This window comes from Diorhabda carinulata, chromosome 7 (genome assembly GCF_026250575.1).
Source record: "Diorhabda carinulata isolate Delta chromosome 7, icDioCari1.1, whole genome shotgun sequence".
NCBI classification, from domain to species: Eukaryota; Metazoa; Arthropoda; class Insecta; order Coleoptera; family Chrysomelidae; genus Diorhabda; species Diorhabda carinulata.
This window is the reverse complement of record NC_079466.1, coordinates 15,514,668-15,542,136: the sequence shown is the minus strand read 5'-3', so window position 1 is coordinate 15,542,136 and position 27,469 is coordinate 15,514,668. Positions and strand designations below refer to the sequence as shown.

General features: G+C 34.7%; 2 protein-coding genes across 5 annotated transcripts; one reads left to right on the top strand and one right to left on the bottom strand.

The window, feature by feature from the left end:
- Window positions 1-205: 205 nt before the first annotated feature.
- On the bottom strand, window positions 206-26,662 carry LOC130896582 (glycerol kinase-like). Of its 4 annotated transcripts, none has more exons than XM_057804765.1 (11): window positions 25,850-26,662; window positions 12,255-12,350; window positions 10,608-10,825; window positions 7,218-7,433; window positions 5,105-5,215; window positions 4,930-5,012; window positions 4,434-4,607; window positions 4,173-4,353; window positions 1,983-2,151; window positions 1,552-1,638; window positions 206-509 (listed from the first exon to the last, which is right to left on the bottom strand). In XM_057804765.1, exons 1-11 carry the CDS (start codon window positions 26,091-26,093, stop codon window positions 409-411), a joined length of 1,680 nt encoding a protein of 559 aa, XP_057660748.1. In that variant the 5' UTR covers window positions 26,094-26,662; the 3' UTR covers window positions 206-408. The 4 variants fall into 4 exon arrangements, with proteins under 4 accessions (XP_057660748.1, XP_057660751.1, XP_057660749.1 ...); XM_057804768.1 differs by having other exon boundaries at window positions 12,255-12,347; window positions 25,850-26,448; XM_057804766.1 differs by having other exon boundaries at window positions 4,434-4,611; window positions 4,934-5,012; window positions 25,850-26,409.
- A 48-nt stretch (window positions 26,663-26,710) lies between these two features.
- Window positions 26,711-27,358, top strand: LOC130896585 (cytochrome c oxidase assembly factor 4 homolog, mitochondrial). The gene is made up of 2 exons (XM_057804771.1): window positions 26,711-26,983; window positions 27,048-27,358. Exons 1-2 carry the CDS (start codon window positions 26,858-26,860, stop codon window positions 27,159-27,161), a joined length of 240 nt encoding a protein of 79 aa, XP_057660754.1. The 5' UTR covers window positions 26,711-26,857; the 3' UTR covers window positions 27,162-27,358.
- Window positions 27,359-27,469: the final 111 nt, after the last annotated feature.

Below are 27,469 nucleotides of genomic sequence, written 5' to 3'. Positions count from 1 at the left end.
TTGTAATTCTTGAAACTATTTGGTAATTGATGTGAAATTGATATTTTTTGGTCAGAACCAAAAAAAAGATATTACCTCGTTCAATATATTCGATTTCAGTTAAATAAACATATTTAGAAAGAATTTATCGATAAATTTTTCATCCTAGTGCCAAATGGAAGTCACCTTCGTTAAAATTAAAAATGTATAAAAATGAAACCAAAAATTAAATAATTCAAAATTTTATTGCTTCAATCAAAAAATATAACCCATTACAAATAATCTAACAAAAATTTCAACAGAAACAAAGTAAACATAATACATAAATACATAGTCTATAAAAGTCTTGGTGCTTAATATAAAATAAAAATAATTGAAATGAGCAGTCAATATTATAAGTCACATTTATGGTACCAAAGATTTAATTTTTCAACCTTGTTCTCCGATTAATTCAGCAAGTGCCAAAAATCCGAAGCTAAGCATCACAAACAAGCATCCTGGTAAGCTGGATAACAGCCTGTACCGCTCCTCTGAAAATGCAACAATATTTTACTTTCATTTCAAATACTAATTCAATTATACAACAAGGATAAGTGATATTATATAGAGTGTTCCGGGGTTTTATGCAAAACATTCGGGAGGGAGTAGATGACGTAAAATTCGCTTGTTGGGTGTTGAGGTTGGAAGCAATATATCCTGGCATAGTCACGCGGTCGATTTAGCCAAGGTGGTTTAACAAGCCCTCTTTAAGACTAAAAAACTATATACTCCGCAACAGCTTCTAAGCCTCTACAAAGCCCAGATAGTCCATCTTTGGTATATTGTTCGCACTTTTGGAGCTCGGTTCGTAATCATACCCTGGAGATGCTCGACTCAATACAGAAAAGAGCAGCTCGATTTATAGGCGATCTAGAGTTGACCAGAAACTTGAGACAGCTTAGAGCATAGAAGAAAGGTCGCCGATCTTAATCTATTTTACCGATACTACCATGGCAAATGCTCTGCTTAGCTGTTTAACATAATCCCGTTTTTGCAAGACCTACTCGACCAACAGACGTGGCTCATGAATAGTTCAGTGCGTCTGTAGACGTCCAATTTATAGGAACTCATTTCTTTGGAGAAGTGAGAGCCTTTGGAATCAACTACCAAGGCACATCTTTCTTGAGCACTACAACCTATAGAAGTTTGAGATCAATATTCACAAACATGGTATCACATGGCATTACATGGTAGGCACCATCCGAATTACTCGAAAAATTATTGACTGAATTAGTGACAAAGCATCGAAAATGGCAAAAAATTTAGTAAGAACCTCTCGACGCATGTGCAAATATATTTTCCAACTTGAGTTGACTTTTTCAGGTCGAAGTAGAAAACTTTCCATCAGATTATTTCATGAATTTATCCATTTATTGCCGTCAAAAAAAAATAATGAAATGTATCGAATAGAGAGTTCAATATTTGGATTTGTATCTGCTACATAATATAGAAGGTAGAGAAAAGTAATCAAATTGTATAACAAAAAAATTGGGTATTTCACAAATAATGATTAAATAAAATAACAATGATTACCTGTCATTAAATGTGATTTCTTCGGTACAGCCCATCCTAACGATCTTTGAACGGCCATTTTCCATTTATTATACCTGAAGTCTCTTTCTGAAATAACATAAAATTAATGGTAAAACGGATGTACCACAATCGAACGCCTGTTCTACATCAAATAATTAGTATTAATGAAAATTTAAACAGTTTGAATGTCACTGATTTTTCTAGTTCTGTTCTGTATTATTTGGTTATCCATGTTTGAAAATTGGAAGTCCCTACTGAGCTGAGCGTTGACAGAAGCCCGCTACTGCCATCTAGCGAAACAATGTAAAACCCCAGAGCTTCCTCTTTTTAACATTGTATTATTTAATAGCGTCGGATTTACAAATGAATAGCAACGATTTTATTTAGATCGGATGATTGTTTTGATACACCCTGAATAATAAATCAATTACCGCTTTCAGTTGATGTCGGAAGGAAAGTATGTATAGGAACAAGTTCCTGTTCTTCAGAATTGACATCCCAAAGATCGATACCGTCGGCCGCACCAGCCGCCATGGCAGCACCTAACGCAGTAATATCTTCAGATTCAGCTCGTATCACAGGTATACCACTTATATCTGCCTAAAATTTAACATAAACCAACAATTAGAATTGTTAAGGTACGTGGTTAATCAAACAAATCATTCGTAATAAAAAAAAGCTTTACTGCTTGTTAATAAGAACAATAAAAGAAATATCTGTACAATAGAACTTCCATAGAACTGGGGACCTGTCAAAACACACGTCGTGCGTATGAGCTCTACTATATATACAAGAGATCATGCGCTCTCCGCACACCGATACACATGCTCACAAATATAAATGTAGTATAGTTCTTCCTATATCAATTACAGAAGAGTTATGCGAGGAACAATCAATATTTCATCATTACACACGACACTCATACCAAATTAATAATCGAAAAATAATGTTTACTATCCGTATAAAATTCGGTAAACATCTAACAAATCGTCAGTCCACGTCGACTCGTCAACTCCACTGTTTACCAATGAAAACATCGAATCGTAAACATAAATGCATTTCTATTGGCCGAAGCTGTCGGCAGGCGTATGTACACAATTTCTTCGAAATATTCCTGCCAGCGACAGTTTGCGACTAGTGGCTTCGTTTAGTTTAGTCCGAGTAAATTTCTAACAGCTCTCAGAAGGGAAAGGCATATCGGAGATGCGACTCAATAAGGGCATCATAAACTGTTATAGAGGTGGATAAGTTTAGTTATTTGCAAACTGATCTTAGCCAAAACAGACAGAACTCCCAGTTCAAAGAATTGTCTGAAACAAGCTCATAGAGGATTAGAATCACATCATAACTTAAGAATGAGTTCATCAGTACCTGAATAGGATTTATTTTCGATGTCTTTAATTGTACTGCGGAGCTCTGCTAAAACTACGGGCATAAAGAAAAAACTGTGTAAGTTAACATTAGCATCAGGGAGATATGAAAGCGGAATATGAGAAAGAGTTTAATAAATTTTTGGCCACATTCACAAAGTAATTATTAAAGTTATCAGGACAAGTAGAGATGGTACTCGACGAAGAAGCCTCATTTCTTGGATAATTCACAATAAACTATGTTTCTTTAGCAACATTACGAGAATTAAGAGAAACTAGAGCCGAGACATCAACAACAAAAAGAATAATGAGAACCACAGAGATGAAAATACTGCAAACAATCAAGGGAGTCACCGTCAGGAACCGAATACGGAGAGAGAGTGACATAAGAGAAGAATTGGGCGTACAGAATGTGGTGAGATGGATCAGGGCACGAAAAAGATTCCGGACGGATCACGTAGAAAGAATGCCAGAAGAGAGATGGGCTAAAACTCAGAGACCGAACACACGCAGACCTATAGGCAGACCACCAAAGAGGTGGTACGAGAGCTGGAGAGTTTACCCTCTCAGGAAGATCCAAGAAGAGGACCAAACGTACAGGATTGAAGAGGACCTGGTACTATTGAAAGAGGAAGAAGAAGACGACGAGAATTGCCGAGTCTTCTATTATAATAAATATCCTTGGCGGTTTTTATTGCCTCATGATAAATTTTTTTATAAAGTTCACGTAATTTTGGAAGAAGACATTATCCGAGTTAAATATCGTATGAAGGAAAAAAATGATATTTTTTTTATCACTATATTCGCTTATCTATCTAACTACTCGGAAATAGTGGGTTAAAATGTCGTTTTTCTGCGATCCACACTCTGGAAAACGCTTATCCATACTGTTAATCCTTCCATTGCGGCACTCTTCTTGTATTTGACAGTTCATTTCATGCCAAATTGCGTAAAAATATTATTATTTTATTATTTAGAAGTAAACATGTCTTAATAACCTTAAAATGTCTTCGAAGTAGATAATGAGCTAAGAAGTGACAATTAAATATCGACATGCGCAGAAACGACATTACTTTTCAGCCCGCTAATTACTTAAAAGCAGTTGAATAATGAATATATAAATTAATATGAATAGACAACAAAATTTTATTCTCAAATTATCAACATAATATTCGATAACTTCCAAATCGCAAAGACAAAGGACAAATTAGAGAAAAAAGAAGAATAACATAACCAACTTCATATACTTACTTGTAATTGCATTAATAAATTATTTGCAGACATTTTCCCATCTACGCGAAGTTTCGATAAAGGAATGCCGCAATCTTTATTCATCGCTTGCAAAATATCTCTAGTTTGAAAGCAGACGGCTTCCAGAGCTGCTCTAATGATGTGTTGCTTCGTCGAGAACGCCGTTAACCCGCAAATAATACTGAAAGAAAATGCGACGATTAACAAGAATTTGAGTTTTTTTAGTGCCGAAGTGGAAAGAATTTGTTAAAACTCACACACCCTCTAGCGTCTTTTCTCCAATAAGGCGCGTAAAGTCCTTTGAACGCCGGTACGAAATAAACATCGCCGGTATTGAAAACTTCTTGAGCGAGTGATTCCGTATCTTTTCCAACGTCTTTTAGAAAACCCATATTGTCTCTTAACCATTTTATCGCTGCTCCTGCCACAGCCACACTACCTTTAATAAAAAAAACGACACTCGAATAAAACGACTCTTAATCCGGTGAGATAATGATGCGCCAACTCGGTACGAGGATATTTCAGGTAAACGAAAAGGTAGTCCGAGTACATAATATAATTCGTGATGGATTCAACAAGGAATTGGTCTTACGAAATTTTATAAATTGGCCATGGCGCTTAACGGGATAAATCTACGATTGAAAATACAGTTCACAAACATATCAATCAACAATTTTCATAACAGAACCTTTTAGCTGGATTACGAAGAAGAGAACACACTGTATATGCAATTTTGTAACAAAACTGGTTACTTTACTTACCTTCCAAAGCATATACAGCAGGCGAACTACCAAATTTATAAGCCACAGTAGTTACCAATCCATGACTAGACATAACTTTCTGTAATAAATGTTTTAATTAAACCAATCGTTGAATAAATCAGTTATAGCTGATATATGATGAAAATAATAATAATAAAACATCAGATTTACCTGAGTACCAGTATTATACAATAAAAAACATCCACTCCTATAAGTGTTTTTAGCTTGTCCTTCTTTAAAACATCTTTGTCCTACTAATGATGCCTGTTGATTCCCTAAAATCTAAATATTTATATTTCAACAACGTTGCCCATATCATCTAATATTATGTTATTCGAATTTATATTTTTTGTCAGGTTGTGTTGCCAGAGATGTCCCGAATCGCTTCAAACCAATTACATCTACCTAAAGGCAGTGTGCAGATTTGGCCTCGTATATTCAAAACTCGTTTGACCGGTTTTAGATTGACATTAGTTCAATTGTGATTATACCTGTGACAATTATTGAATCATAAAGTTGTTAAAAACTAATAAGGTCGATTAAAAGACACGTCACGTTAGAAATGCAACGCTAATAAATAACAAACAATTTAGTGAATAAAAAAGTCAATGTAGTGTTAATATCAAAAAATTGTTTGTTGTTTGTTGTTGAACCAGAAGGTCGTTAAAAACTAATAAGGTTGATTGTAGACACGATTTATCAAAAACGTGTAATTCGAGCCGATTAAAAAACACGTCACGTTAGAAACGTGTAACCATAACACTCTTTAAATAATGTATATTATATTCTCCGACCAATTAAGAACTCGTTTCTATTCTATTATTTTTATTAACTAAATTTTATTGCATATTTTGGCTTTTCCGGCTGTTTTTCTCCATTTTTTCCTGTTCTGGGTATTACCCCACCATCTGCGGACTTCCATTCGGTTCAGATCATTTGTTACTTGACTTTTCCATTGATTTTATGGTCTTCTTCCGGGTCGGTTCCATAAGCACTTCCATTTTGATATTTTTTAACTTCACTATTATTTTTCATCCGTTTTATGTATCCTAGGTTTCTCTTATTTTACCGTTCATCAGCATTCTTCGTTTCATTTCGAAGAAAATTTTTCTTCGAAAATATATACTTAGATTTATCGTTTCTCCTCCCTTGGTTATTGTTGGCCTTATCGGTATTCTGTATCTTCTCATTTTAACAAGTCTACTGATTTTTTTGCATAGCAATAGAGGCCGGACTTTATGGTATATTCGGTAGTTTTCGTGGATCACTTGAGTAATTTCCTCTCCTCGATATTTTTGGTTGTTAACTACTCCCAAGTATTTAAAATTGTTAACACCCTTGAATATATTGCCATATTGCCATTTCTTCGTTTCAGCTCCATATACTTCCCTTCATTTAGTTCTAGTCCCCTTTCACTAGCTTCCTGTTCGATCTTCATGAATGCTTCCTTTAGGTTCTTCACACTGTTATTATTATTATGGTTAAAAGGTTTGTTATTTATTGTTAATTATTAGGGACGCGCCGTTTAATCGACTCAAATTACACGTTTTTGATTAATCTTCTCTTAGTTGGACTTTATAGAACCGACTTACAATTACATTGTCTGACGCGCATTTCAGAATACCTTTAGATGAAAACTGTAAACAGTTTACCTTCAGTCCCTGAGGACTATTACTTGGTTATCGAAACGCGCGTCAGTGTAATTGTATTTGTGTAGTGGTAGTGTAAACAGTGTATTCAGTATAATTTTGTCTTATGGAAGACATATTAGTTTATAACGACTTTCTGGTTCTACAAGCGTCACATCATCCTCTCTTAGAGGAGTAAATTTACCCCTAATATATTTTTCATACTAAGAATACATTTTTATTTAATAAATTGTTTGTTATTTATTAGGGTTGCATTTCTAGCGTGACGTGTTTTTTAATCGACTAAAATTATACGTTTTTGATCGATCGTGCTTTACAATGAACCTTATTAGGTGGCCCACGAAAGAAGTGGAAAGACAATCTAGAGTCAGTATGAGGAGAGAATCGAAGAAGAAACAGGCTATGGACCTATTATGGAAGAAAGAAGAAGTTTTGGGTTACATGTGGTATACGAGGTTCCACTATGATGAAGTCAAGATCATATACGCTAAACTAGTAGAGTCAATGTTAATGTTGTTGAGGTTATTTCTACCATCCTCATATTTAATCTGATTATAATAAATAAAGAATAAAATTTTTTTTTTCATTTTAATTAATATAGTAAAATGTGTATTGGTTATTGTACTATAACTTACGGCTGAAATAAAAACACCCTTTAAGGGCCAAGGGTCTTCTACCATTCCATATATTTCTGAACTACTTCTTATTTCGGGTAGAATCTCTTCTGGTATCCTAAAATATCGAAGCAAATGAGGATCCCAATTTAATAAGTCTATATTCATAAGAAACGTTCTGGAGGCATTTGTTACATCTGTATAATGTTTACCAGTTTTTACTCCTCCTGTTAAGTTCTAAAAAAATGAATGAAATATAATTTGGTGGAAGTTTCAAGATTGGAACTAATACAAATTAATCCAAATACACTCGTTAGCAAAAACTGTTACTCTAATCGTTCGCTCGCGGTCAAAAGTCTCTAGCAAAAAATCTGTAGCTTCCATTCTTTTTTTTATATCAACATCTCAAAAGCATTAGTCTCTGCTTTATAATAAGTTATTTATGTTGCTATTTTTTAGCATAGAAAAAATATCAAATCAACTACAAGCTCAAATTCGTCAAGACAATAGTTTGTTTGAAATTAACCTATCAATATTTAGTGTTCTCTTCCCTGACTCTAATAACAGCTTCCAATGACTTTTTCATAGATCAAATAACTCGATCTTGTTTGATGTTATCCCATTCTTCACTGAGTGCCGTTTAGAGGTCCGATTTTGTGGCTGATGCGGGATTTCTAGTTCGAACTTTTCTTCAAAGTTCATCACTTAAATGCTGGATCAGATTCAAGTCCGGGCTACGCGCTGACCAGTCCATAGCGGAAATTTAGAAAACCTGCAAATACTGCCGTACGGAACCTGCAGTATGTAGACGGACATTGCTCTGCCATAGGATGAAGTTTTCGCCGATGAAATTGTAGAAGGGAACGACGGGACTCCCTAAATTTCTTCTATGTATCTATTTGCCAGTTTCAATAAACACCAATTCGGTTTTTGCTTCTATTGAAATACCTTCCCAAACCATCTAGGAACCTCCTCCAAAAGGCTTTCCAAGTATTCTGTCTCATCCTTTTTTATTGCTACCATGCAAGCACACTCTGCTTGTCTGAGAAGAGACCGGAACCTCATCATTCGTCAGTCCAATTAACGTGTTCCCTAGCACATCGTAAACGGGTTGCTCAGTGGGTTAGGGTTAATTTGGGGCCAATATCTGTCCTTTTAGACTCAAGGTTAGCTGCTTTAAGTCTATTTCTGACTGTCTAGTTACTCATAGATACTCCTCGCGTTTCTCTGAGCTCTTGTTGGACTTGAACTCCAGTGAAGACCCGGTTTCTAATGAATCGGTCGTCTCTATCGGATGAATACGCCTTTATCTTCCGATACCACGTCTTTGAAGAAAGTTAGCAGACTCTTAGTAACGAGCGTAAGCTCTGGAAACAAGAGATTGATTCATGTTCAGCGCACTGGCCGTTTGAGCGGTTTTATCATTTGTTGTGTCCACTTTCAGGTAAGATTCTCGTTTGTTTTAACGGAGGAGTGTATCAGTTAAAGTTTGATGGCTAACTGATAGTAGTGGGTGAGAAATTGAGAGAGAGAAGTTCGTTGGATCGTGGATTCACTTTTTGAATAGGTTGTAGAAATTTTTTAAGGTGACGGAGGGATTCATTGGATTTGGCACTGGTTTAGGAATTGCTCCTCTTCAGAGCTGGAGTTGTGGTGTTTGGTTTGCGATGTGTACTGTACCAGATTGAAAACGAACGATTTTGCAGGGTTTGTTCATTGTTATGTAAGCGGATACAGCGGGTACAGCTGCGGCTGCATTATTCCCTATCGTCTGCTATTTAGCTGGAGAAACGGTTCACCAGGTTATAGAGAAACCGCAGAAAACCTGCTGCATCGACGATCGAAGTAGTTGGTCAGGTAGATAACTTTTTATAAGGGTCTATTACCCCTAATTAGAACTATTGTAAACAAGCATTTATAGGGTGGTTATGGATCATAACATATTGTTGGAATGTGAGAGCATGAACCATTTTTTGTCAGTAACCTGCGATTATAGAGGTGACGCCTGAGTCGATTTTTTTACTCACGAGTGTATATGATTTACAATAAAATATAAAGAATTATTATTACGCAAGCTATACACGTTGTATTTTTTTAGACACATATTGAGACGCAGTCAGAGCAGCGCAGCGAACGACAGGGTAGTTTTTGTACGAGTTCGCTATGGCGCGCGCAAAATATGGCGCAGAGCAGGACAGTTCAGTCCCGCACTTGTGACCGAAGCACAGAAACTGCGTCACATTTTTCACCTGCGCGGGTGTATGCAATGGATCAAGAGGAAAAGGCAGTTTTGTATGATACCGGTGATAGCAAATATATGAAAAAGAAATCTGGGAGAAATAAAAATATTACGTCACTCATACATTGTAAAACAAAAAGAATCCAATGGTTAAAATAGCCTCTACAAAGGTGCATCGAACAAGCGGAAATGCTGACGATAAACATTCCACAGTAATTCCCGTGTGATTCCGATACGGTTCTATTTCAATAAAGTGGTAAATATGAGAACGAAGCCCTTTCAATTTTCCCATTTATTGCTTTCCAATGATCCAAGTAAATTGTATGACGCGGAATTTTTGCCGATGCTGCCCTATGCTGTGATGCTGCGCACGTGCCACGAAGTTTAATTGCTAATTAAGTAATGGGGTTACAAAATGATCATTTTCAATGTAATTCCCCTAGGTACTAATATACAGACATCAGTGATTTTTCCAAACATTGTAGCTATTCTGTAAAACTCTGACGGCCCCTTCTTCATAGTTGTTGGGACGTACGCGACTCAAACTGCGTTTCTCTTAGAGAAAGTAATATAGAAACTAATCGCATAGTGATGGATCCGGCGATTTGGGAGGCTGTGTAACGCTAAAATCTTTCTGGAAGGTAAAAATGCATCACAGTCCACGTGCAGTGGCAGAATTCGTTTACATTAGGCAGCATCCAATTCTTCGCGATGTCTGCGTACTTTGGTGACCATTTTTCAAGAACTATCAAGTACCTAATTCACAATTTGACCAGGTGGACTTACTTCGTCGGCTATCAGTCGAAACGTTCGTGTCAGTAGTCACATCGACCAGACTTCGTCTAACACGATTTCGAAGCTCCCCTTGAACATTTTATATCAAAGATAGACTTATGAACTACTCATAGAATCATCATCAAACACAGTTTCATCGCCCGAGTCGCACAAAATTTTATCGCAACGCGTTGCTCGAAATTCTGTTTCCCTATTTTTGTCAAGAGCACTACTAACATACAAGTATAAAAGACACAGAAAACTGATGATCGCTCGCAACTGGAAAAACTATGTATGGATAGAGCAGGGTTGCCACATTTTGCGGTAAAAGGTTCGTTGTTTAAGGATTACCACAAGCGAGACAAAAAAATCAAATATTGAATTATATTGTGACTTACCCACAATATCCAACTGTCGACCGTCCCGAAAAGGCAGGTTTTAGCTTTAATCGCTTTTTTCACTTGAGGTACGTAATGCATAAGCCACTTTAATTTAAACGCGCTAAAATATGGTGATATCGGAAGACCGCAATGATTTTTAAAGTAATTTGTATTTTGTTCAGGTACTTTAGCCAAAATTCTATCTATAGTTGAATCGGTCCTTATATCATTCCACACTGAAAGATATTAAATATTCATGTAAAAAATGTGTAAAGTAGCCTTTTTTCGACGAACGTGAATATTTTCGACAATCGCATGAGTCTAAAACACCTTTACACACGAATTGCATACAATATTTTTTCTACTAACGAAAATTTTATCCAAATACGTTTAATTTTTCTTTAGACACTTTTATTAATTCCTTATAAAATTTATTATACAGCGTGGCGCAATAGAACGTGCATATTGCATCATCTTTTTTCGCGTGGTAAAGGGCGCGTGGGCGGAGGAAGCCTAGTATGCACTCGTGGAGTTTTAGTAGCCACGACCCAACCTCGCCCATCCTATAGTCACACAAACCGTGTTGAGCACTGGTTAACCTGAACTATCCTATACTGAGCCAGGCTTGGCAGAATTCTGAGTAACCCAACCTCGGCCATCCCATGTTCACCCAAGCCGGGCTGAACTCTGAGTAACCCGACCTCCGCTGTCTTAAAGTCAGCCAGGCTTGGCAGAATTCTGAGTAACCCGACCTCGGCCCTCCTTTAGTCACCCAAGCCGGGCTGAACTCTGAGTAACCCGACCTCCGCTGTCTTAAAGTCAGCCAGGCTTGGCAGAATTCTGAGTAACCCGACCTCGGCCATCCTTTAGTCACCCAAGCCGAGCTGAACTCTGAGTAACCCGACCTCCGCTATCTTAAAGTCAGCCAGGTTTGGCAGAACTCTGAACAATAGATATTCATTAGAAGTAATAATTTTTTATATTAAAATTCTTTTATGCATAGAAGACAATAAAAAATAGAATTATAAAAAATAGGTGAGGGACATTTTTATCATCTCAGAGTCCCACCAAGTCTGGGCCAATAATGACTTCCAAGCTAGGGTCACAGTTGTACACACTTGACCCAAGCCTGGACCTATACTGGGCCCATCTTAAAATCCTATATGGGCTCTGCTTTTCAAAAATATAAAGAGTAAATGAAAATATTCGATAAGCAATGAAAACAATCGGCCCATCCTGAAAACTTGTGCAGCTAGTGGCAGGAAATGAAATGCCACTGAGCTATAGAAATTTAAAAATGAATAATCAGAGTTTTCACGTTTTTTTAAGGGAAAATCTCTACACCTCTCGGTCAAGGACGCATATTAATATTAAGGGCCCAAACTTTCAGATAATTTTTTTGGATACTTGCAACAGAATTTCACGATGGAACAGCAAAAAAAAATGTTGAAAAAAAAGCGCCCTAATACTAGAGAAATAAGGAATATTACGCTGTTTTTTCACAACTAAATTCATGAAGATACTTGAAACACTTTATATGGTTACGTAATAGAAAAAAACAAGTTAACGTGCATGCATCAATAACTACGAAAACGCGTTTTTACATTAGTATCGATTTCAAATGAAAACAATTTTTAATAAAGAATGTAATGATGTAATTATTACCTATTGCATTATACAGGGGTTCTCCTGTGGTTTTATCCCATACTATCGTCGTTTCTCTCTGATTGGTTATACCTAATGTCGCAATGTTCTTAGCTACTGCAAAAAAAATAATTTAATAGTACAAATCTACTCACAATTAAAAGAACGATACTACAGGGTAATTCCTAACTATTGGAACGTACCCTACTAGTAAAATATACATAATAGCAAGTTTGAAAAAGATATAGATATTCGTTGGGTTGGTTTTTATTTGAATACGGACATTATGCGTGTGGGGAAAGTATATAATCGGTTTGGTGAGCCACGCACTTAAGGCTTTTTTGAAGATCATACACAAACGAATATTTAAAAAGTGCTAAGAGATTAGTGTTAGGTTAAGGTTTAAAAACGAACTAGGTACCAGGGAAGCACTATTCTTTATGCAGTTACTAATTCAAAAATGCTACGATCAAAGAAAAGATGTCTTCGTTTGATTTATAGACTACCAAAAGCGTTTAATTCGGCGTGACATACTGTGTGATATCCTAAAGGATGTTGATATCGATAGTAAAGACATCAGGAACATACAAAAGCTGTAGGCGGATCAAACAGCGGAACTGCGAACTAACGGCTCTCTCGCTACGGAACACCTTCAGATATTTAGGGGAGTCCGTCAGGGATGCATACTATCACCCATGTTATTTAACATATACGTAGAAAGAATTTTTCAGCTGGCATTAAAAGACCATCAAAAAGGCATTGAAGTAAATGGAACTCTCATAAATAATATTAGGTATGCCGACGATACCGCGATATTAGCCGACAAAGTAGAAGACTTACAAGAGCTAGTCAATTCTATTAAAGAAATTGGAACCAATTATGGACTCACAATAAACGCGCATAAAACTAATGGTCATAAGCAGACAACAACACGGCGAAGCTCAATTAAAATGGGATTGAGACGAGGAAGTTAAGAAGTCCTCCTAAGCCTTAGATTGAGGTTAATAAAATGTTATATTTGGCCAATCCTTTTGTATGGTGTGGAGACGTAGTTCCTAAAAGTGAGATCCTTAAACAGAATAGAAGCAATGAAAATGTGGCTGTTGCGCCGACTTCTCATGAACCCAGCTCATGACAAATGAAGAAGTACTAAGACGAGCGAGTGTGCAAAGAAAACTGATGGCGGTAATTAAACAACGAAAAGTATCTTATTTGGCACACATCCTGCGAGGACCGAGATATTCAAATCTCAAGCTCATACTGACGGGAAAGATCGACGAAACGAGAGGACCAGGGCGTGAAAAACATTCAATATAAGAGACTGGTGTGACATTCAGGGTGCGGCAACAAATTTTAATCATTCAAAAAGAATCGAATTCTATGGTTTTTAAACCAACTTTTAGCAAGCTCTTTGATACCTTGATAAAACCATTCTTTGGGTTAAGATACCAAAAATTGTCGTACTACATTTTCAACACCTTCTTTGGATCCAAATTATGTCCCTCTCAAAAATTTCGCCATCGAGCTGAATGAATGGTAATCTGACGGTGCAAGAGCCAGACTAAATGCCAGAGGTGGAAGGAGCTCAATAACACCAAGTTCTTCAATCTTATTCCGCTTAACTTTCGCAGTATGTGATTTAACATTGTTTTGTAAGTAAACATGTTTTCGGTTTTCTAAACCTGAATATTTCCCCGTTAAAACTGTATACATTGGTATCAGCTGTCCACTATATACCTCGGCATTGATAGTTTGGAATAATTTTGAAGTACAATAAACCTTCGTAATCCAACCAGACTTAACTTAAAAGGGCACCATCGTATATTTGTTTTTATATCTGATACTCGCTAGTTATACGGTTCGTATCAAGTAGGATTGAACAAAATTTTTACCAAGTTACATTTATTTATCAACCACGTCGTGGTTTTTGCACATAAGTGTACCACTAAGTTGGAATTTTTGGAACCGTTGGTGATATTCATACTGAACCCACTGTTTACATTATCACTACACCAACTCTCAAAATTACACTGTCTGACGCGCGTTTGATAACTAAGGTTTGTTATTTATTGTTAATTATTATCGTTGCATTTCTAGCGGGACGCGCCGTTTAATCGTCTCAAATTACATGTTTTTGATTAATCTTGTCTTAGTTGGACTTTCTGGAACCGACTTACAATTACATTATCTGACGCGCATTTCAGAATACCTTTAGATGACAACTGTAAACAGTTTACCTTCAGCCCATGAAATGGGTTTCTATAACTTGGTTATAGAAACGCGCGGCAGACAGTGTATATTGTGAGTGTTGGTGTAGTGATAGTGTAAGCAGTATGCTCAGTATAATCTTGCCTTACGAAAGACCTTATTAGTTTATAACGACTTCCTGGTTCAACAAGCGTGACATCATCCTCTCTTGGAGAGGACACTACATTTTCATTTAATAAATTGTTTGTAAATTATTAGCGTTGCGTTTCTAACGTGACGTGTTTTTTAATCAACTCGAATTACAAGTTTTTGATCAATCGTGCCTTACAATCAACCTTATTCGTTTTTAACGATCTTCTGGTACAACAACCGTCACATCATCCCGCTTTTGGAGAAGAAGAATTATCCCTGATAATTTTTTGATATTAACACTACACTGTCTTGTTTTATTTAATAAATTGTTTGTTATTTGTTAGCGTCGCGTTTCTAATGTGACGTGTTTTTTGATCGATTCGAATTACACGTTTTTTATCGATCGTGTATTACAATCATTCTTATTAGGTGGACCACGAAAGAGATGGAAAGACAATCTAGAGCCAGTATGAGGAGAGACATCGAAGAAGAACAAGACGATAACATGTTTATCGAAGCGCGCATCATATAGTGTAATTCTAATGTTGGTGTATTGATAGTGTAAACAGTGTGTTCTACAAAAGTGTACCATTTCATATTATTTTTGTGTGGTAATCCTCTTCACCGATCTTTCTTTCTCCTTAATATCCTCAACGATTGCGTTTTTAGGGAGATTTACTATTTAGATGTATTTGGTCTTCGTTCTCTAATTCTCTCATTTTTTATACTTTTCATAGGATATGTTGATAATCGTCTGAGGGTCTGATCTATCTCCAGGTATAGAAGTATGAAATATTTGATTGTCAACATTGCTCTATTTTGCTCATAAATCAGATGGGCGAGTCTTTGTATCATATCGAGAGTTATTTCCATGCTACTCTGACTCTTGTACGTCATCATACTCTACGGACAGCAATTTCAACGTGTTTCCTCAGAGAAGTTCACTGTCAGAGGTTATTGATTAAGTGGACGATGGATTTAGCGGTTTTAGTGAACTTACTATTTGATAAGAGTCTCAGCCGTTGCATTATTTTCTCGACATGAATCCAAATTTTTTAATTCGTGAAAATCCTATTGCGTAGCTGGTTTCGTGACGCATATTTATTTATTTTTGTTTGAAAATGCAGGTATACGTTAATTTCACTAATAAATAATGAAAGTTTTAACACGGAAATCAATTCGTGATTACCTCAACTTCTACTTAGCACTCAGCCAATACAAGATATTTGCTGTCAAGTTTCTACTCTATAATGTATCCATTTAGGGGTTACAACCTCCAATTTATTTCTACGGGTAAATGGGTTTATTGTGAGTTTGATTGGATTATAATGTGAATACAATTATTTATTACATTGTACTAATGTTAAGGTTAAATTATTAATAATTATAAATTATTTGAAATAAGTTATTTTTGACTGAAATTAAAATAAATTGGCTTCGACGTAAAATCTTAAACTTGGCAATGGTCTTTTTAAAAATATTTTTCGGTATAATTTGAGCGATATTTTTGTTCTTTATTCAATTGAGTTTAAAGTTATATAAAAAAAATTGAAGAACCAGTGTTTTAACTATTCATAAACACCTGATAATTTTATTATGTCATAAGTTTGTGATTTTACGTGAGTAATAATGAATATTTCAAAAATTATACAAGTCAATGAAACATAATATACGAGGGCGATTTGGCTGAAAAGTGAAAATAGTATGGAAATTCACCTTTACGTGATCAGTTTCATTCATTATAACACGCATTTATTAATTTCTGAATGTTTAAATCTGATTTATCAACCCAACACAAAATGGGTTTCTTATTTCGCATAAATATATTGTGAACATTGAAATAGAGGGTTGTTGTTGATTTATAATATACTATCGGTCAAAAGTTTTTGCCCACCCTATAGTTTCTGTGATACACAACAAATGAAAAACGTACGATCGATTTTGATATTTATATTTTAAAGAGCATATAACAAATAAAATAAATAAAACAATTGAGTAATATTAAAACTACAGTCTGTAATCCCTTTTTGCTTTTATTATTTCGGTACAAAATTTTATCATTCTCTCTAAGAATTTCGACAAATAATCGTCGTCTATTTGGTTCCATTCGTTTTTGTGGAAGTAGGACACTGCTTTCTGACTTTCCTGTCCAATTTGTGCCACAATAACTCAATCGTGTTGAGGTCGGGCGACTGTGACGACCAAATCATTACTTTCAGTACATTCTTCTTTTCCAATTCTTCCAAATACTCTTTGCACTGTTTGGATCACGCGCTGGTCAATTACATTTTGCTTTAATATTTTTATAGCACTTCTTTCTTTAAGATATCCTCAATTTTTACCGAGTTTCAAATCGCCCTTCCTCCAAAACATCCCAAACTACTGCAGAATCTCCGCCGTGTCTTCCTTTTGCCTGCGTACAAACACTAATCTTTTAGACACGAAAACCTCAAACTTTGACTCATTGTACACCTTTTGAATTAAAAAATCGGTTCAAAAAATGGAGCTTTAATCTTGATATATATTAAATTGATATCTTGATAGATATAATTTTGATAGATGACTCTCTCTCACTCTTTATGCGTCAAATTTTTATGTTCTTTGGCCTACTGCCAACTTTTATTTGACATCTTAAGAGAGGTTTCTTAATTACGACCCTTCCAAATAGGACAGCTACTATCAATCTCTTTTTCACTGTAGTAGTACTCAAAGTCTAGACTCCTACATTCATTAATCTTTGACACATCGATCAAGTTTACTGGTTATTACAATTCGTTTATTTTCACTGGTTGTGATTTTTCTAGGCCTCACTGAACGTTTTCTATCGACAAATCGCAAATTTTCCACGTTTTAGTCCACGGTACGTCGAGATATTTTTAATTCAGCGGTAATGGTTCGGTTAGTTTGGCCTAAACTTTGAAAGCTTGTGATTAATGCACGAGTTTCAACCGATAGTTACTCACAACGCTTATTGGGTCTAAACTACAATCATAAACACCGAAGAAATATTTAACAGTTAAATAATAATAAACAAATTAGTCGTTATTTATAAGTTTTAACATGTGGCACTCGCAAATAACGGGCACTATTATTTTTGGTTGGTGAGACAACGTTTCGACCTTAACTTGACAATATGAAAGAGAAATTTGGTAAAGTGTATTATTTTGAAATTTAACGAATGGATTATGGAGAGGGCAAACACTTTTGACTGTTAGTGTATGTCTATCGATGTAACACGATTTCTTACGTTTACAGATTCAAATTCAGGTTCGAGTTTTGATTGCATTTTCTGAAAAAATTCACCATAGTAATATATACTTTTTATAACATCAAAAAGTCCAGAGATTTTTGAAAAAACCGATATTTTGACATGTAAAATTTTCGATTTAAAACTAGGGCGCTTTTCTCGATATTGAGGCAAAATAAGGTAAAAAAAATAATAATTTCAAATAAAAAAAATTACAATGTGTTTCGGATATAAAAAGGTACGTTTCCACAAAATTTAGTGGAATATAATATTTTTTTAAAACATTAAATTGAAAAAAATTGGTTATTAGAATTTATCACATACATTTTGAGGTTATGTGTGAAAAGTGTTAATACAAAATTTCTACCTACAACTTTGCTATTCAACTTTTTTCTATAAGATGTAAACTGTTTTTTACTTTCCTCCTACCTCCCGACTCCAGTTAGCACGTAAATTATTTTTCCTCTCACTTTCTTTCGTTTTCTCCCCTACTACTTTGGCCCTGATGGTCTACCTGACTTCGATTAAAATCCCAACAGATATGAATTTATTAAATTAGTATATTCTCATTGGCTCTAAAGTCTAAAAATGCGAGTTCCAGAATTAACTTTTGAAGAGCCCGGTATATTGACTGAAAATTACCCCGTAGAAACCTAACAAATTCAGACAAAAACTAATTAACGTCCCGTAGATTTGTCATTTCGCGACATTTCTCAATGGGCATGAAGCCAAATATATAAAAAAAAACATTTGTCTAGTGATTATTCACAAAACTATTTATTTTAGCTAAAATTGAATTGAACGCACAACTGAATTACGTCATAAGTTGTAGTGAGTAATATAAATAAATTTCGCTTACGTCAACGGAGTATGTAAATAGATCCATAATGACTGCAAATACGAGAGTTTTTCGAAAAGTTTTTGACCTTACAAAGAAATAACATATTATGATGATAATGAAAATCTTTCTGCTGCAATTGAAACTTTAAGGTTAGGAAACAGGTCACTGGACACCAGATCCGGTGAATACAGCGGGTGGTCTATCAATTCGAAGTTCAATTAGTGAATTTTTATTTTTCAAATGCGCTCCAGCCTCAATCCGACGATCTTCCAGTAAAATTTGGTCGATGATACCACAGTTTTTGACCATTTCGAACACTTGTCGTCAGTTAAACTGATACAGCCACTTTTCAATCCACCCAATATACAGTGACTAACACCACTTTTATTTGCGTAGGCGTATTGTCATTTAAAAACCAAATTTTTCCATTTGCATCGTGTCAGAGCATCCAAAATGGCTGAAATTTCAGTGATAATTTCTCAGCGCATGTGCAAATATACTGGCAAACTTATATTGATATGTGCTGACATCTTCAAGTTGGGATCTAAAACTTGTCAGACACCCACATTTGTATTTGTTCCGAAAAAATATCTTCACGTTAAGATTGTGAATAAATGAGGGTACAGAAAAAGTACACTTCTGAAAGGGTGAAAAAAGAAATTCAATAGTAAACTATGATCAATCTGGTTATTCAAAAAATATTACTCGTACATCTCCAGCAGACGCTCGATGAGAGTTTACCTACACCAGTGATTCCCAAAGTGGTCCATGTGATCCCCCAAGCGTTCACAGAAGACTCCACAGGGGTCTACGTGAGTTTTGAGCATATAACATACGAGGGCAGTTCAAATATGATCGAGACAAACTCTGTAGGTGGCATAGTGTGCGCCGCGAACGCACTTAGACGCGCGTGATACGACCATGAGTGGACATTAAGTGCAGACTGTCATTTTTTGGTTTGAGAAAGCATTAAACACAAGGACATTTTTCGGCGTATACAAAATCAATTCGATGGTGAGTCTGCTGAATTTAAATATGCCAAAGCGTCCAAAGATAGCCGAGAAACCGTCGAGATGAGCCGCATTCATTTTGGAGGACCGTAGGATGAATCTTCGAAAAGTCTATCAACCACGAACATCAACAATATGAGGTTGGAACTTTGTCGTAGCTTGTTGACGCAATACAAGCCGGAGGGGCACTGTTTTTTAACGGGAATCTTCACTACAAACGAAACATGGGTACACTATTACTCTCCCGAAAACAAAGTATCGTCTAAAGAGTGCAGAAAGGAGCAGTAAAGAATAAGGTTATGTGTACTGTATTCTAGGAGCGACGTGGAGTGCTGTACGTTGACTTCCTGTACTTACAGACGTGAAAACTGCTTACCGCACAAAACGGAGGAGTATTCAAGAACGAAGTGCGATTATAGAAGATTTCCCCTATATTTCGGACTTATCGACGTGTTCGAACCATTGAAAGAAGCCCTCGATGACCGAAGACGAGGTAAAGGAGTTTGTTTGCACATGGCTGTCCTTGGAATACTTTGATATCGGCATCAAAAACTTTCCGGAAAAGTGGCAAAAAAGTGTAATTAGAGAAGGGAATTGACAAGAAAAATTCTAAATTTTTGTAAATATTGTTTATCATATTTGACCCGACCTCATTGTTCGAAAGCGGTCTTCGAGGAATAAAGCTTGGTAACATCGCACCTACACCAACCAAATAGCAACGCTGGCTGGTGTGTCTTCAGTTCGGAATGAAGAGATTGTTGGATCGTTCCGATTTTTTCGTAATAAAAATATATTTTCATTATTGCATCATCAAGTTATATATAAATTTAAGATATCATAACATGCTAGAAGCGTTCATAGTATCTGTTGAAAATTAAAACGGATTAAAATCTTTATCGTATCATATTGGAGAAATTTATCAGGTCGTTAACGAATAATCCCCATGACCTTGTTCGTCTTGTTCGAATGTCATAGATAACGACATTTGTAAAAAAATTAGGAGTTTATAATTAATGATATTTTGTGCCAAATCGCATCAACTTTACTATAGTTGATAAGAGTTGATTCAGCAGTGGTATTTGGTCTATATTTTTGATTGCACAACTTTATAATATAAGTGTCAATCTGTATAATTTGAAATGAAACCGAAACTAAGTTTCTTCAAACTGACAACACTGTATTTTTTAACACCACCATCATTAATCTGTTCTGTTTGCAGTTAAATAGTTGCAACTATAGAGTGGTCAATGGTACAGTCAATATGCCATCGAAATATGAATTTGTAAGAGATGTGTGTGTAAGATTTCAATGTCGTTTAAGTGGATAATAAAATCTTGCGATTGGAAGTCCCCATCGAGGAGAGAAGAATAGGCCAGATTACTTTTGTTAGCCCCACACAATCCAATTATGTAACATCAAACATTATCTGTCGGAGTATTTTGGATTCAGATCTCTAGATAATTTTGAAGCACATCTCCATAGTTCATTCATTGTTTAATTTTTATTTTTAATTTAATTCATAAGGTCTCTCCAGCTTTGCCGCCTATTTTTATTATTCTTTAACGTCGTTCGTTAAAAAGCTGGTGGCGTCCAATTTTAATATTAATTCTTCAACTCCATCGGAGTACCAGTTATTTATATACTTTAACTGAGGCCGAATATCACGTTCTGAGGAAGAGACTCCTGACGGGAAATTTGATGTCATAAGTGACATTGTATAACACATTTAAAAGAAGACGGATATCACTTGGTGATGAGGCACGTAGACGTAGACCCCATTCTTCAGTTATAGTTGGAAACTGGTTATGAAAAAGGGTTTTATTATAAAAATTATTCTACATTCGAATGCTTCCCTTCAATATACTCCCCTCCTACCTCCACGAGCATTTCCATACGTTTTTTCCATTGATCGAAGCTGTGCTGGAAGTCTTCTTTGGTGAGGGCCTTTAAGAACTCTGCCGTTTTCCGCTTTACCGCTTCCATAGACTCAAATCGGATCCCTTTTATTATAGATCTTTTCTAACTTTTTGAAGAAATCTGAGCAGACCCGTTGACGCAAAAGCTTTTGGTCAGGAATCCGATTTTTTGGCACCAACTTCGAATAGACTTTTGTCAAGTGTAATTCCTCGTGTAAAATTTTTCTAACCGTTTCTTTATCAGCGTTTACAGCCTCGGCAATCATCCGGATGCTCATTCGACAAACTGTAGGCACAATTTGGTTGATTTTGGTTATTGTTTCTGGAGTTGAAACAGCCACAGGGCGACCTGGGCGCTGATCATCTTCAGTGCTCTCTCGGCCCTTACTAAAGCGCTTCCACTCCGGAAACAGTGAGCAAAATCAACGAAATTGTGCGTGCAGATCGTCGAATGAGTATCCGGATGATTGCCGAGACTGTGACCGATAAATAAACGGTTAGAAAAATTTTACTCGAGGAATTACACATGACATAAGTCTGTGCGGAGTTGGTGCCAAAAAATCTGACTCCTGACTAAAAGCTCTTGCGTCAACGGGTCTGCTCAGATTTCCTTGAAAGGTTAGAAAGGTAAAAAAAAAGATCTGGTATGAAAGAGACCCGATTTGAGTCGATGGAAGTGTTAAAGCAATAAACGGCAGAGCTCTTAAAGGCACTAACCAATTGTGTGTGGCGAGGGGAGGGAGTATATTGAAGTGGAGTAGAATAATTTATATAATAAAACCCTATTTCGAAACCAGTCTTGTTATTTAATAGCCAGACCTCGTATTATACTGAAAGGTTTATTATTTTTCGGAATCGATTTCACGGGAAAGGAGGGTCCAAGCAAATCTCACCATCTAACCTACAAATTACGCTGATCATGTGAATTAATAGTAGACAACCATTTAAGAGGCTAAATAGTTTTTAAAATTTATAAACCATAGACAAATGAAACAACCCGTCAGCCGATCCCATTTACTCACTAGTCCCTCAGCTTCGGAACAACAATGAACATGATCGAAAAGTTCTTTTGTTGAAAAATATAAATGAAGTGTTAGGATGACGCGCCCGCCCTCTATAATAATAGCACGAAACGAATTTTATAGTCTATATGATGTTGGTAGTATATATATATATATGATGTTGGCAGTACTTATTGCTGTAATAAAACGATTCAGATAAATTGTAATCCATCTTCATACTAAACAGTAATAAATCTATAAAATGTTATTTTATCAATAAAAACTGAAATATGTATATTGATAACAGCGTACTGGGAATATTACTTTTTATGGTTAGTTTATATGACTCGTTAAAATTATTATTGCGTCTAAATCTTATGCAATGAGGCAATAATAAGAATCACGAGTTTTTTTATTTGTTTTTCACAGCTTTGATTAATATATATATAGAAAACTATTTGCTCAAAAAATCTAAATAACCTTGCGGATACACGATTAACATTTTTCAATAATACTAGTGTGTAAAAATAGGATTATAAAGATAAGAGAATATACATAATCAAGACACTTCAACTGAAGCTTCCTGGCATACTAATAAAAAGACAATTCATGAATATGAAGACAGAATTAAAATAAAATTTCAATATAAAGATAAAAACTTCAATGAATAACTAAATTATCCATCAGTTTCAGATGAATATTTATTTTTGATGTCATTAATTGTACTGCAAAGCTCTGCTAAAGCTACAGGCAAAGAAGAAACTGTCTAAGTTAGCATTAGCATCAGGGAGATATGAAAGCAGATCATGAGAAGGAGTTATAGAATTTGATAAATTTTTGGCTACATCACAAAATAATTATTAAGGTTATTTCTTAGATCATTCCCAATGGACCATGTTTCTTTAGAAACATTACGAGAATTGGCGAGTCTCTTATTATAATAAATATCTTTGGCAGCTTTTTTTGTCTTGTGATGAAGTTTTCTGTATAATTTCACGTAGATTAGTTAGTGTTTTAATGAATCTAGAAAATTCAAGGTCCACATCACCAGAGAGCATGTTCCAGTCAGTTGTTTGACAACTTGAAGTTTTGAAAACTTTTTTACGAAAAAATACGGTATAATTTGCGAGAAGCATTTTTAGTATTGAAGGGTTAATAAGTACTGTAAAGTTAAGACACAACTTGATGTCTATTTGTAAAATATTGACATCGGCTCCATTTTACAAGAGAATTTTAAACTTCAAACGTCCGTTTAAGCGGCCGATATCGATTTTTTCACGTTTTATAGATAACAAACTTAGGTTTAAACGTTACCAGCGGTCTGGGGGTAGTTCAATCTTCAGTTTAACATGAAACGGAGGATCCGAAACCAACATTTTCAAATAGTTTACATTTTTAGAATATTATAAAAGGTTTGGGTAAAACGATTAAAGATTTACACTTTTGGTGATTTTGATGAACTCGACGATGATGATGAAGAAATTATTAACATTGTCGACGCGCCGAAAAAGCAACAAATTATTCGTCATAGCTCAAATATTTAAATTATCCCATCATTTTTCAAATTTGTTATGTTTCTATCAAAAGCATTTCTTTGTATTTCTTACCACAAGGTCAACCAAAAGCACTACTCCATCGTCAGAGAAATTTTTCATTGCTCATTTTTGTTTCTACAATATTTTTAAACAATTCAATTTTAAAACAAATAATGGGAAAAATTATCGTTATATATCCGCGCTAGCGACAACTGGCAGTAAAATGAAATGGAATGAAATATGTGTTAATACTTTTTAATCTCAAACTAAAAATAAAATTAGCGAAAAAAAACCATATAAAAAGGGTGGAAATATTAATTGTTCGAGATAATGTATCAGTAATGAATTTATTTACAAAGCAATATCCAAGGGGCAGATTATTTATCTAATCTAAACATACGATTACAAATTTCACCTTCACTGAACACGAGAACAATTTTCTTGTAGCTTTAATCGCTGTAGATAATTTAGACACATTCCGAATGTATTCTGAATATTTTTTGAACGTATCAACGCGCAAACTTTGTTCAGAATATGTTCTGAACATACATCCCTCTACGAAAGATTTATGAACATGTAAAATTATCATTTGAATACAAAACTAGCTAGAATAATAAAATATAATAATTAACTGGACGAAGATTTATTCTTGATATTTGTAAGAATAAAGTTTTTTTTTAATAGAAGTACGTAGAAAACCACATAAGCCAAATAGGATGAATGCGCAAGCGCCGGATTGAAAATCCTTATCCAAGTCCGAGGATACATTGAACGTATTCAGTACACGTTCTGAATTAGAAATCTGTGCTCCGCGAACACAGGATTTTAAATCCTGAATTTGTTTTATTAGCACCGCGAACGCACAATTTCAAACTGCGCATGAATCTGTTGACAGAACATGTTCAGGATATCTACTACGAACAAAGCTATTTGAAAACAACACAATTGTCCGTTGAAAGGTGGCGCTTTAGTAGCGAGTGGAAACATTTTAAAAACAGCACCAGACATTATAAGAGTACGATAGTAAATTGAATTTTAATTTGAAATTCATAACGATTTTAAAGAAACTATTAATATACAAATTTATTAGAAAATTGTGTATAAAGAGATACTTCTCCTTATCCCTACCCTTCATAGCCAACAAGAAATAGAATTATTATGTTAGAACTATTCACTATTATCACATCTACAATTCTAATGTTGAAATATTGGGAAAATTCCAGTCCTAAGGTTGATTTCAATCAATAATCAGTATTGTGTGCTCAACTAGATAATTTAAATTCGAGTGGAAACAATTAAATTTTAAGCTAACTTTTTTGTTGAATATTCAGCCTCATAACCTATATTGAAATGACATAACTAACCCACTGATTATCGACTAATAAAATTCTGAGTATATTTAGAAATTATCTCGTATTTAAAACTAATTATTAAACCTGTAAATGGGTGACATTCTAAATATAACTACATATTAATATAAAAAAAATTGTACGTTCATATAGTTACAGACTCTAAATAGAAAATTATATTTTGCGAAATTCCATCAAAGCAATAAAATACTTATTACCATAATTTGAAATGTATTGCAAGTAAAGTTTTTCTTTATTGTTGAATCATAAAATATTTATAAATTAATAACTATGAAGATTAAAAGATGGAAATTATAATAAATCATTTTTTTTAATTTATCTAGAAATATTTATTTTTACAAAGACTGTGTACTTACCATTGGGACCTAATGTATTTATAACATTTTCCATACATGTCTTCACTGCTTCAAGAATCTCTTTGGGATTTTGTTCTGACCATCCTTCATTTGAAACAGAAGTAACTACATCTACAGTATGTTTAGCTATTTCTTTTAACTGTGTACTTCGAAATACACAAAATTGCACTGTTCTAGTACCTGCATCTATTACACCGATTAAACGTTCTTGGTCTACTAAATCAAGAGAGTATCTTTTCTTCATGATTTAATTAATTAGATGATTTTTTTCTCTGAACTTTTATCAAGAGATGCAGAAAATGAAATTATAATTTATTTATATTGCAGCTTCACTCAAATGCATTATGTTTGGTAAAATATATATAAATATATACAAATATCACTATATTAAAATAGGTTTTTTAATACCCAAACCTTATCACATTGTATAACCACACACCCACATGTATATCCAAATTTATATGGTTATGAAAAAATTGATTCACTTTCAATTTAACCGATACACTCACTTAAACCAACGGAACTGATTTAAAAAATAGTGGCTATGCATATGGTTTTATATTATGAATATTCCAAAATTTAAAGTTCAAAACAATAATGACGTAGAAGTGGCTAAAAGTACTACTATCGTACGTATTTAAATATTACTTTTCTCAAATTTGTAACGATATACATTGGTAGTAATATTATGAAATATTTTGCGCATAACTTTTGTGTGTTATTTGTAAAATTTTTTAATTCCAAACTAATTCTATTTAACAATATAAACTTTGAAATCGCAATATGTTTCTGTAAGGTGGTTCAATATACACTACCGACAGTTTTGCAACACTAACCTTGGTATTGGTATTCTGGGGGAGTGATAGTCTGTACTGTATTTCAACCAATAACGTTAAAGATATGAGACACACCTTCAATCATGAACATTGGAATACACGAGGTCAAAACTACTTCAACCTATAATTATTTAACCTCACTTTATTTTTTGACATTTTGAAAATGTGAGGCATGGAAGATTGTGAGCCTTGTAAACGTAAAGAAATGGCATCTAATCATGGAAATCAAGAAATTTCAGACCCTGTAGAAGATATGCTTATAAAGACAGGATGTATTAATCTTCACTACAAAGTACAGGTTAGGTTATTTTTGTGTGAAAATACCATACTGTGATGTTTTTCTAGTATATATATTGTTTTAGGACTGCTATTCTGAAACCAAAGATTGGAGAAAGTGTCAGCTAGAAGTAAATGAATTTAGAAAGTGCATGGAAAAACATCAACAATCAAGATTAAAGGGTATTCAAAGGACTTAATGATCTTCGTTATTGTGTAATACAAGTGTAAATCGTTGCAAATATTTCGAAGCGTTAGAAATATGAAATTCGCAGTTACAAATATGGATAGATAGTTTCGTGGTGGGATAAATAGGAATTTTCTTTAAAACTTTAGAACCAAAATATGTAAGCTATGTACTAAATAGCTTATCTATTAATAAATAATTCCTTCAGCATTCCTTGTGTAATCACTATATCACCTGTTGTAGAACTTTCTTTCTGTTTTTTTATTTAAATCAATAAAAGTCCTCAGTTGCATCTCTGTCTATTTGCAATAAATTACTAAA